Raw genomic sequence first — 13,470 nt, 5'->3', positions numbered from 1 at the left:
ACACAACATTTTAATAAAGTTTATAGAATTTTTGCAAAACATATAAGCCAAAGCACCAGTACAGCTCTATGATAGGGTCACATACTCTAAAACAGTAGGATCTAAAGGAGGGGGTTGGCAGGAAATATGCCTCTTTAAGTTGAGCATGACCAATATACAGAATATCGATATCCCGACAGAATAAAGAGACATAGATGGGGTCATTACCTACCAAGAGGGTCACAGTTAGCCCAGGGGAATCTGCACCAAACTTAGACAGGTAAATCAGCGAACACATAGGAATACACCGAAACCTAATAACCTAGAACCAAGGAGAACACAGACTAGTACTGGGTGGCCTGCCATAACTCATGGTAGACAAAATGCACACACCTTTTTAGTGAAGATTCCAAGCTGCCTAAGTAAATCATTCTCAATATGTTGCTTCATAATTTGCTGATAAATTTCACATCTATTTAACTAAATGGCAGGGGTGTGACACAAAAAGAAATATGGCAGGGAGTGTAGCAGTAACCACAACAAAATACAATCAATAATCCTTGCCACCCTAAGTAGAAGTGGATATGGCAAGGGGAAAGTTAATGCCAACAGCACATGGTGCATTGGTGCAGGAAGCAGCAGGAGTCAGTTGATAAACATCATTCTAAAAACAAAAAGCCAAGTGAGTCAAGAGTTTTTATGAGTTTTTCCTCTGAGACAGCAAGGCCATAAGTCCTAGGACTCCTAGCCAAGGTGGTATTACCAGCTAGTAAGTTCTTTCCTCTTCCCAATTGCAGATCACCCAATGCAGTCACTCAACCCAGATGATGATCACTTAAGAAGCTGATCACTCAAGCTGTAATAGATATTATGAGCCTACAATCATTTTTACCTTCATGGACATTATTGTGAACTATTGATAGGTATCTAAGTGTTCCATGAACTGAACATTTGAGAACTGCTGTAAGAAAAAACACATTTGTAAGCCAGCCTTGGAATTCTCTGGCCACCTGGTAGTGTAATCGAACTGTCATGTTAAATAGCACTAAAGGGGTATGTGACAAATAACTCTGTGGGGGATGCCACTTCAAAAGACTCTATTGAGGTGAGAGGGAAGGGAGGCATCTGGGACTTTGTCTTTTATAACATCTGGTGATCTAATCTGGCCAGTGTCTTGAGCACCACCCATTGACTGAGAGTGGCAAGGTCTTAAGATATGTGGAAGGGTGTGACTTTACCTGGGTGGGTGAGTCTAGGGGTGGTCTTTGCAAGAGCATATAACACAAAAGCAAGACCCCCACATTCTCTTCTTTGAATCTCTTGATCACTGAGCACAATGAGAACGTAAGGCTGTCTGCATAACGTATCATCATTATTCTTTGTTCCTTTTTTCTGTAACTTCCTTTCCTGTAGTTGTCTTTATGTACTGGTACCATTCTGTATTTACATGTAACATCACTACTTTTAAAGTTTTTACAAGCTACTTTATACTTTGTTATATTCAATTAATATCAAGCTTCTTTTCTGTGTAAATAAACTAGATCTTTATTTTTTGCACAGTTATTATCATTTGGTATTAACTTTATTGGTAATAGCCATGTCAGGACTGGCTAGATTCTTACATAGACAAAAGGTTGTAATCACATTATATTTATTATCAAGCGCATAAGTGAGGTGGCATATTCGCCAAAACAAAGCCCAAGATGATGGTCATTCTCCTTTAAAGATCTCTCATTGTCCTTCTGGATGGAAATAAGTTGCACCTGCCTATCCTATAGAGCTCTGAAGAAGATGGAAATGTCGTCAATAGATCTGGTCTAAGATACTTATTGTTTAATGTATAATATGGAGTTTAAAAAGAGACATGCTTTTGAGGAGGAGAAGGTGAAAAGTGGAACTATTGCTGTTTCCTGTGCTAATAGTGGCAACAGGAGTGAAGGAAGATGTGTGTCCATGGCAGATGTAGACTTAGGAAAACTCAGGGTAAGCAGGAAGCATTTGTAGGTGATATTGTCCTGGTCTGGAAATAACCAGCATGCAATCTAGTGTTGAATAGGTAGCAATAGAGCTGAAGCACAGGCACTTTAAGGTGCTGCCAGCACCTGCTCTCATTATTGAAATAGAACCATGTATCCCTGTTGTGCCCCCTTGGATTTTGGGCTCAGTATGATCACACGCTTTGATGTCCATCCAAAATTTGCAGTTTCTCAGGAGCTTAGTAAATGTGGAAAAGCTTCACTTCGCAAAGAATGACCAATCACGTGCAAGCAAAATTTTTAAAAAATGCATTTTTGCTTGCACATGATTGGATGATAAAAGTCAGCAGAGCCCCTGCTCATTTGTTAAGCTCTGGAAGCAACTGCTCTTGCAGAGTACATCTGCACATTGCAAAAATGCACAACCCATTTGTCTTTAGTAAATCAACCCCTATTGTCTAAACAATTTATATCAGTTCGATTAGGAGCACTGATCCATGCAAGTGGCTAATATATGTTATGCTTTTGTAAAACTTTTATGGTTTTACATTATGTGGCATTTTTCTGCTTGGTATGTTCTATGAATGGAGTCCAGATGGGAATATGTTTTAAGCATTGTAGAAGCCCCCCTACTTCAAAGTGATTTATGTTCAGGAAAGAAACACGCCAGAGAGTGGATGTTAATCTCATGAGGTGTTCCAAGACCTTCTTGATACAAAGGGATCATTGTTTTCTGGTGTGTACCCTGTGTGCACATAGGTGGTGAAATCAATGGATATTGTGGTGGAATCTCTGGGTGGTGTTTTTCAATGAAATTGGTAATCAACATACGGTGTGATACAAATTAATAGAAGGATTCATGTAAGGAAGATAAGATTTGAATAACACTGAAGATATTGTGACAAATGATTGAAAATGGATTTAAACTATTGTGCTTTGAAATAAGTTTTTTTACTTTTTTGTCATATTTTTAGAGCTGATTTACAGTTTAATGTATCACGCTGTGTTGTTGATTCAAGAATTTGCTACGTATTTACTTCTCAACTATGTTATAGGGAACATCTAGAAAGTTTAATTGGAACAGTACCCTGATAAGTCTACCCTTTAACTAGATTGCTTCTGAAAAATAGCAGTGAACCTACTTTCTGTGTGTTCATTTACAGTGCATTAATAAATTATTCACACCCCCTTCCCTTTTTTCAATGTTGTTATATTGCAGCCTGTTACTACAGATGTTTAAATTACCATTTTTCTCAGAAATCTACATTCAGTTTGGGATTTATAGTTCCCCTCTCATATTCCTTATGGAAAGTAATTCCTAGGCGTAGAGGTCATTCCTGATATAGACACTTAAAGCCCCTTGATTCAGTTATCTTTCCAGTTAAATTGGCATGACAAAGGCTTTATAAGGGGTTGTTCCTTCAAGGGACTACCCCTGCAATGTTCCTTTCTGAATCTCTGGATTTGCGCACATCAACTCATTTTACCTGTTTCATTGAATTATACGCTATTTTTACTGCCTTGATTATTATTGTTATGTACTTTACATGTATCACTGATTTATTCTGGGTGATTTGATTGCTCTTTGTCTTTTCTGATCTGTTTTGATTGTTGTATTTTGAACTAACTTGTTAATTCTAAAATTCTTAATTAAAGAATACATAAATACACAAAACATTTCCCCTAGCCAAGATAATCACTACTAGAGCTGTGAAAATGTGGAATAAACTCCCTCAAGAGCTGGTTCTCGCCAGCTCAGTAGATTATTTAAAAAGAAGGGTGGATTATTTCCTAAATGCACATAGCATAACTGGATACTATTATTTATAGGTAAAGTTGACCTAGGGAATATCCGATTGCCTCTTGGAGGATCAGGAAGGATTTTCTTCCCCAGCTGGAGCAAAATGGATTATGTTTTATTGGGGTATGTTTGCCTTCAGCTGAATCAACTGTGGGTATAGGAGAGTGTATAAGGAGGTTTTCAATTTGTGTGTGTTTTTTTCTGTTGGTTGAACTGAATGGACTTGTGTCTTTTTTAGACCAGATTAACTATGTTACTAAGCACTATCTAACTATGTACTATCTAATCTGACTGGCAGCCCTAGTAGACAGTATCATTTCAAAAAATTTTAATGGGTTAAGGTCTTTGAAACAAGAGATGACAGAAAATCTAATACTAATAATATCTAACAATGCACAAGCAATCCCTCTAATGCCTCTAGACATTTTTTAAACAGCATAGGGGGGATTTTCTATTTCTTATAATATTGATAGAGTGTCTAGAACAGGGAGTCTGTTCATACTAGGGCAGACTGGATCACCAAGACTTAGTAGTAGCAGCTGGGTCTAGATAAAGGTATGGGCTACAGAACAGACACAGATGATTCAGAGTCATAGAGAGGCAATAGATACTATAGAGACTGGATACCTGATAGCACCAAAGGGGTTGGACTCAGCATGCACCTCGTTCAGCAAAGGTCAGAACTTTTAGAAGTGTCAAGACACAGGGTCAATGGAGCTGCCTGATCTTCACCAAAGTGCCCTGCACAGGGTGATGGGGTTTGCTGCTGATGACTCCCAATTTGTGGCCCTCTTAGTCATCTTAACAAACAGTTACCAGGAAGAGAGTACAGATATGCTGGAAAGAGTATCTTGCAGGAATTAGAGTCTTAGCTTTACTGGGTTGCTTGGAGTTACTCATGAAAACAGGATGCAGGCTGGAACTCATGGATTTGCATGAGCACAAGGTGCAGGCTAGAGCAGGGGCGGACTGACCATTTGGAAACTCGGGCGCTGCCGAGGGCCCGGGGTCAGTAGGGGGCCCCATGAGATGCCCCTGATACCTTTTTCATAGGCTTTTTTGAGTTTGGGCAAGGACACAGGGGCCCCATGATCCCCAATTGCCCGGGGGCCCCATGAGTTTTCAGTCCGCCCCTGGGCTGGAGTGCACAGGTCAAAGGAGCACAGGATGCTGGAGACATAGGGAATCACAGGAGATGCAGAACAACTAGAAGCTCAATAGTCCCATTGGGTCAGGAACGCTGGTAAAGGCTGGAGTGCAACAATCAGAAGAGACAAGCAGTACAGGGGAATGAAGGGATCATGGTGGTAAAGCTTGGAGTTATTGGGGGACTAGAGGAGAATACACTAGGAAATACAGGGTGTTCTGCTGTTAGTGTGTGGATGCAGAGCAGCACGCCAGACCTGTAAAATTGCAGCTCTCCTCTAACCCAAAAGTCGTGGCCACACACAGAGGAAAGACCTGGTGCTGGCTCATGGAAAGGGTGAGCATGACATAAAATAGTTATTGGTTTAAGAGAAAGCCAGCCTTTTGTCTAAGAAAACTTTTTGGATTTATTACCTACAGTAGGTATTAATTGTCTGGAGGCAATACTTATCACTGGGACATTCACAAGATATTACAGGAAAATATTGTATGTAAATTTCCATTGTATATGCATTTCATTGACAAGAAGTTACTCCTTTAATATGCTGATGGTTAATACTCAAGAAATTTGTTTCTATGGTGTTACTCCTTACTATAGGTTCCAAGCAGTAAAGCATTAATGGGTGTGGTGCAGTTCTTATTTAAGATCTACCTACTGAAACTTATGTGAATAAGACCTTGTTAGGTCGAAACATGTCTTTTACTTTAGACTGGTTGTTTTCTACACTTCTTGCCAAGTAAAGTGAAGTTTCAAACTACGAAGTTGGATGTACCGATCCAACTTTTTCTGGACTTATGCATTCCTGTGTCTATAGTCTCCTATCTGTATGGCTGCAGTGTGAGTCATTGCTGTGTCTAACGGCTAGTCCCAGGAGATTTGGAACAAGGATGACGATGTTACTACTATGCTGCTCACTAAAGAGAAATCTACATGCATCACCATGCTACCACTTCATTCTTCCTGAGGATTATTGCTTTGTGAACTGCTACTAATGCTTCTTGAATAGTCCCTCATCAGTCCTGACATCACCAGTCATCAGAGGAGTCAGACCAGGATATGAGGAAGACAAGCCTTGCCTATATTAAGATGAGCACTTCCACATAGAAACACAGAGTTTTAGTTACTAAAACTGGAGAGTGCAAAATTAAGCTCACTAGAACCTCAGCTTGCTCAATTAAGCTTTGGCAATAAAACCTGGAGGTGGATTGGTTTCTATGCAGGAGTGAGCCTGATTTTGCGCTCTCCAGCTTTAGTAAATGAACCCCATATTATGGGCCAAGGCACGGTACGTTGGTAATAGGGAAAAAATAGCTGCAGGTAAGCAATGATGGTAACTAGTCCTTTGGCCTTTGCTTGTCTTTTTTGGGTATAGCTTCCAGAGTTTGTGTCTTCTTTCTTCAATTACAGCAGTGACTAATTCCCCCATTCTTCCATTCTCTTCTAAGGGTTCACATCAATTACTCATAGAAAGTCATTGAATTCTGTCAATAAGACACAGGGTTGATTTTTGCTAGGAGAGTGCAAAATCTGGTGCAACTCTGCATAGAAACCAATCAACTTCCAGGTTTTAATGTCAAAACATAATAAAACAAGCTGAAGTTAGAAGCTGGTTTGCTACCATGCACAGCTGCTCCAGATTTTGCACTTTTCAGTTTTAGTAAATCAACCCCACTATGTCTGAAAAGGCAACAATATCTGCTGTATTCACTTTAGATTTCTCCTAGTGCTCACCGAATCCCTGGTCATTTATTATAGGCAAAAACGCAAGAGTGTGTTTGTGTGTGTGTAGTAAAAACAATATAAACTTAAGGGTAAAAGAACCCTAAAACCATAATAGTTTTCCTTTATATATAGATGAACCCTAACACCTATTGCTAATTATAAAGTAGTCAGCAGACCCTACGACTTAATTGTTAATGGCACTCCAAATGCATCTTGCAAATGCAGTATGTTTGCTGCTCACAGATTGCATGGTACTAAAGTAAGTGTAAAAAAGGTGCAGCGCTAATCATAAGAATCAGTATGCTAAACGTATCCAAGAATTATGTGAATATGAATGATGAACATACAACGGAGTGACTTATTAGTGAAATAAGCAAAATAAATGCAATCACAGTGAAGTGCTCTGATTGGCGCTATAGTGACATATACATATATGCAATTATCGCACTATAGTGCTCTAATAATATAATCAAAATATGGTGAATAAAGTGATGCACTGGAGGAATAGTGCAATGGTGGAAATAAATAGTGACTGTAGTGAAATAGATATACAAATAATCAATGGAGGCAAATATAGAGTCCAAATAATGAATAAATCCAAATGCAGATCATGACTTCCAGTGATCAATGAATCCGTGAAAATGACTCTTTGTATGCACTCACCAGAAGCAAATATAAAATGCGCATTTGTGCAAATATAGCATACTCCTTTGCAGGCATATCAGGCTATGTTCCCATCAATCACAGACATATGGAAGCTATGATGTATCAGATTGGGGGATATATCCAGCACAGTAATCGATCCTCAAGATGAGTGATGGCACAGATCCTGAAGAAATCAGCTCACAGAAAGAGCCCAGAGAAATAACGGCTAATAGGATTTTTATTGCAAAATAAAGATATCCACATGGAGTAGAACAAATGATAGTATAAAACCACTCACAAAGATGGCCGCTGGACCATCATGCGGACACGGTGGCGTGATGTCAGTACACAGGCTCCTCTCTGACACGTTTCGTGCGCATGCACGTTTTCAAACGGATCCGCCTGATGGTACTGCTAATGAATGGGCTGTCCAAACAGGACCACACTGGCCCTAAGTTTTTCACAAAGTTATGTGATTTGTAAAAACACATCACTCATAGGCAGTCTAGAAAAGAGCCAGTTGTCGTGATTTTTTTTTCTGGTCGGTACAGTCAGCATTTGTGCACTAACAATGTGCTTTTCTCCCATGTCATTATGTAATGGTGAGTCAGTCTTACTTATCTTAGTGCTTTATTTCTCAATTTAAAATATATTTAAAAACAAAACTTTTGTTTTAGTTTTCAAAAGAGGAGGAAAGGGTTAAAAACAATGTTATTTTTAATGTCAATAGGAAGTGAGGGAAAGCCAGTTGTCACTTAAAGGTGTTCACGCTGTAAGATTTTTCCTGTTCTGGATACAACCATAAAATTTTGGATTTTTCCATTACTTTCTATGCCGGTAATAATGGTCACCAAAAGAAAGAGGAAAGATACACTTCCCTAGAGGAAATGCAGACGGCAATAAAAAATCTAGTAGGGCTTTTTATCACTTCTACTGTCTATCCTAAACTAGAAAAAAAGAAATTGAGTTTTAAAAACTCATATTAAAATATTACAAAGGTCTAATAACTCATGTTAAGTTAGTAGTGTATTAGTGTTCAGAACACCTGGTCTGAAAATATGCAATATAGGAGAAAATTCCATGTTACAGGCTGTATATAACTAAGGTTTTTAAATAGCTTGCTTGCCTAGAGATATAAACGTTTATATACTAACGGTGTTAGCAGACGTTCTAATGTAGCACTACCCTCTTAGGAGTCGCTGAGTTTTGGGTCACCCTAAAGCTCTGCACAGCCAGCCAACACGCATTTTTCCACACTTTGCACACTGATGTAGGGGTATATGGGTTGCCCGAGGAACTGCAGAAACTCAAGACAAACTCCTTAGCAACTATATACAAAAATGTAGACAGCAACAGTTTCTCTTTAACCTTGTCTACCAGGCACTTCTACCCCCTTTCTGCCCAGGCCAATTTTCAGCTTTCAGCACTGTCGCACTTTGAATGACAATTGCGCATTCATGCAACGTTGTACCCATTGTTTTATTTTTTGCGCTATAAACAAAAAAAGAGGAAAAGTTTTTCTTTGTTTCTATTATAAAATTTTGCAAACAGGTAATTTTTCTCCACTGATGTGCGTTGATGAGGCTGCACTGAAAGGCGGCACTGATGAGGTGGCAAGGATAGGCAGCACTGATGGGCACTGATAGGCAGCACTGATGAGCTGGCACTGATATGCAACAATGATGGGCACTGATAGGAGGCACTGATGGGCACTGATAGGCAGCACTGATGGGAAGCACCGATGGGTGGCACTGACTGGCAGCACTGCTGGGCACTGACTGGCAGCACTGATGGGCACTGATGGGTGGCACTGCTGGGCAGCACTGATAGGTGGCACTGATGGAGGCACTGCAGGGCACTGGTGGGTGGCACTAATGGGCACTGGTGGGTGGCACTACTAGGCACTGCTGGGCACAGGTGGGTGGCACTGCTGGGCACAGGTGGGTGGCACTGCTGGGCACTTGTGGGCGGCACTGCTGGGCACTGATCATCATATGACACCCTCCCAGAACTGGACAACTGCGATGTAGCCATCATTCAGCTACAGAGTGGTTGGCAAGTGGTTAAGGGGTGCTAAAGCCCCTTTAGTGTACCTCCTCAGACCTTGGATGATTCCTCCTCTTCACCCAGCTGCCTCGAGGGTATCCCTGGACAAAGGAACCCAAGAGCTGTTAGTTTATAAACAATCCCAGATGAGAAGCTAGTTGGGTCTTGCACCTGACTGCCCTCTCCCCTTATCTGGCCCAGGTGGTGTAAGAGTGCTCACACTGTCCTTCCTGTCAGCTTTGTGGTTTGGTGGCTGCCTTCCAGGCCTTTCAATGGGCTGGCTGCTTCCCTGCTGCTCAGGATGTCCTCCCTAGGAGACGGTGGTACAATGGATATCCTCTTTTCCATCAAGCTTCCTGTAGGTAGGCTCCTTCCCTGGGACCCCCCTCCCAGGCTCAACACTCCAGCCTTCCCCGCTCCATCTTCCACCCGATACTTTTGAGGGTTGCCCTAGTCACCATGCCCAGCCTCCTGCAAGGGGATTGACCATGGTCCCTCAAACATGCAGATCTAGGCATCCTCCCCTCCTCCACCCCTCCTTCAGAAATGGAGAGATGGGGGAGCTCCAGAAGCTCTGACCTTCAGAACCTCCCTAGCCTGTCCTGAGGTGAACTCCTGCCTCACTCACAGGCTGACTCATCCCAGGCTGCTACTCTGACTAAAAAAGAAAGAAAAACACCCCAGCATATCTGGCTAACCTGGAGGGTGTTACACTAAGAAGGAAGAACTCTGTAACACAATTATACAGCTAGAATGTGAAACTGTTTACTAACAAAATCACTTTCGATTTATTTCTGAAAGATGAATATACAAATTAGCACAATGGAATCCATGAGGAAGCAAAGTCATAACACTAAATCCACATAATTTTAAATTCTATGACATCAGTGATGTTAATAAAAAAATAATCATGATATTTTTAACTAAATTGCATTACTAAATGTTTATATGCTAATGGTAGATTCTTTATATAATAACATGTTCGCGTGTCAGAATTACTTTGCAAAAATATATTATTAGAACAAGAGACCATTAGTCTTCTTCTGTTACAGTAAGGTATTTGGGAGCAGGGGTGTAACTATAAATCATTGGGCCCCACAGCAAAATTTTGATAGGACCCCCTGGCTTTCTCTTTCTGTAGCAGCTGGCAGTGTCAACTGTGACAGTACACATCTTTGATGTTAATATAATGTGCCTGAATCAAGGACAGGCAGCAGGAAAGCTGTCAGCATAGCCAGTATACCACTAGTGCTTTGGATAAAAGTTATAGTTGTAGTAATAATAATTATAAAAAAATATTTTGCATAATGACAAAATCATTTAAAATCTTGTACACAATTACCCTATAATCCTGGTAATAAAAGCATCTTTAAATTATAGCTTCAATTGCTTGCGATCAATACAATACTACGCCAGCTAAGCAAATACTTCTGTAGCAGTACTTCCAAAGCAGTCACTGATTTTTCTGGGTTCTTCTCTCCTCTGGAGTATGTCTCGCTTTAGTAGCTTGGACTCTCGCTGACACACCCTAGGCTGTTTAACAATTTACTGGGCAAAACTATCCAGGAAAAAAACAGAGGTAACTGCAATTATATATACACCAGTCAGCAGTAACTTCATAACCACCACCTTTTGCAGCCAAAACAGCCTTGACCCATCAAGGTATGGATGCCACTACAAGGCTGAAGGTATGCTGTGGTATCTGGCACTAAGTCATCAGTTGCAAATCCTTTAAGTCCTGTAAGTTGCGCAGTGAGGCCTCCACAAATTTGACTTTTTTTCCCAGCACATCCCACAGTTGCTCGATCGGATTGAGATCTAGAGAATTTGGAGGCCAGGTCAACATCCCAAACTCATTGTTGTCTTCCTAAAACCATTCTTGAACAATTTTTGCAGTGTGGCAGGGTACATTATCCTGCTGATAAAGGCCACTGCGATCAGGAAATACTGTTTCCATGAAGGGGTGTACTTGGTCAGCAACAATGTTTAGGTAGGTGGTACAAGTCAAGTAACATCCACATAAATGGCAGGACCCAAGGTTTCCCAGCATAACATTGCCCAAATAATCACACTGCCTTCACCGGCTTGCCTTCTTCCCATAGTGCATCCTGGTGCCATCTCTCCCCCAGGTGAGCAATACACATGCACCTGCCCAACCACATCATGTAAAAGAAAATTGTGATTCATCAGACCAGACCACATTTTTCCATTGCTCTGTGGTCTAGTTCTGATGCTCACATGCCCATTGTATGTGCTGATGCTGAACACAAGTCAGCATGGGCACCCTGACCAGTCTGCGGTCACACAGCCTTATACAAAAAAATTGTGATGCCCATTTTTCTGCTTTTAACAAATCAAATTCAGGGACAAAATATTAACTTGTTGCCTAGCATGTGCCATCGACTTTCAGGACTCAGAAGCTAGTAAACAGCCTAGGGGAAGGGGGGGGATGCAGTTCTCACAATAAACCATAGTTTATTGTTTCATTCTACTGGAAGTCCTTGTCATTATTGTGCAGCCTTCTTCGTATGGCTAATCAGGAACCCTTGTGATTACATTTAAGTGGAGCATGGGAATCTCCCATGACACATGTCTTACTACAGTGATTCATTCTTAGAATTAGTCCAAGTGAAACTAAATTGTAATAAAATACAACCATGAAGAATCGCGTTGCTCCCCCAAATGTAATGTCTAAAGATTTTTTTTTTCTTCACAGAAGAAGAGACATAGCCTGCAAAAATGAAAGTGGAGGACTCTGTTGATATACTACCTATTTTAAAAAAATTGGTAAGGATTTATATTTAAATAGTTTTTAAAAAACAGAAGTTAGTCTTTTTTTCTCTACTCTTGTGCTGTTGGGAACAAAGTACAATGCTCTTGTATTGCTTGATGGTGCCCATCAGCCGGACTGAAGAACATACCATTTGTTATCTGTGCAGCAGCTCTGACTGAGGGGCCATGTGCTTATATCTTAATTACTGTATAAGAAAACGCCAAAGGAAGAGTACATTAAATTAGTGGAATTCCATGGAAAATGTAAATATTGGCAGACTGCATATTATTAGTGAATTTCTGCTGGCTGCAAATCAGTCCCATGCATTTCAAATTGTCTACTATGTGGATATATTCTTCATATCTATTTATTAGTATTAATATAATTAATATAACAAGACAGTTTGTACAAAATACACCTGTTATCTAAGTTTACTTATGTCAATTGCTTGTCATGGCTATTTATGTTAATAATAATAAATGTTTTTTTTATGACTTCGAAGCAGATAGTCCAGGCACTGCATTGGTAACATAAGGTAGCATCATTGATTAAATAAAATAAAAAATATAGCATTAAATGATAATGAGCTGTTGGGTAGAGAATTTATAGCTAGATACACATAGCTGTCCTCTGCTTCTTTCCACTTATGACGTTTTGTGCCAAAGAACAGGTTAGGAAAATGACAGATAACAGAGTAGGACAGTAAAGAAAAATGTGTAGAAAAGACATATTTGCTGCACCCACTGAACCTGTCAGTAACAATTATCTTAAAAATTTCAAATTATGATGTATGTTTAGCTCATTTGTGTGACTGCTAATGACAGGATCAGCGTATACTGCTAATGTTTTACATAGTTTCCTACTATGCTAGCCATCCTTCCATTGTTCACCCCTGGTTTTTGCAAATGTATTTGAATAAAATACTTTTTGAGTAAAAATCTATCTAAAGATAATTTTCTATTTAGGATATATTAATCATTTAATTTATTCAGCATGCAATGCTTAGTTATGTAGCACGAGGCTGTATATTCTGCAATATTTACAATTTTGGTAAACTCATTCAATGAATCCAAGCTCTGCAAGCTGAGATAACATGCACTGCATTGATGCATTCACACAATTTCACAGGAACCATGAGAAGAAACATGAAATAAAAGAATTTGAGTAGTTTTCCAGATATGCGTGATTAACTTATTAACCTAAAATTGGTTCTGATATCGCTGTTGTACTAACCTGACAGCTTATTATTCTAAAAAGGAAACCTTCATCATCATGATCAATGACCATCTTACCTGTATTCTACACAACAATACGACTATATTTGACAAAATGTGGGACCCATAGATTCAATACATCGCTGTACCTTGATCCTTCCCGCGGT

At 39.9% G+C, this 13,470-nt stretch overlaps 1 protein-coding gene across 1 annotated transcript in view; it reads left to right on the top strand.

Annotated features, from left to right (window-relative positions):
* LOC149444128 (proton channel OTOP2-like) overlaps window positions 1-13,470 on the top strand; it is a 55,679-nt gene that overhangs the window by 2,256 nt on the left and 39,953 nt on the right. The window contains exon 2 of the mRNA XM_089654885.1: window positions 12,033-12,103. Coding sequence (XP_089511011.1) covers window positions 12,056-12,103 — 48 coding nt within the window. The 5' untranslated portion in view covers window positions 12,033-12,055. The remainder of the gene's footprint in view (window positions 1-12,032; window positions 12,104-13,470) is intronic.

Source organism: Staurois parvus, unplaced genomic scaffold (assembly GCF_062004578.1).
Source record: "Staurois parvus isolate SC_StPar_1 unplaced genomic scaffold, SC_StPar_1.0 ptg000813l, whole genome shotgun sequence".
NCBI classification, from domain to species: domain Eukaryota; kingdom Metazoa; phylum Chordata; class Amphibia; order Anura; family Ranidae; genus Staurois; species Staurois parvus.
Note: the sequence above shows the minus strand (reverse complement) of the source record. Positions and strands in the feature narration are given on the sequence as shown.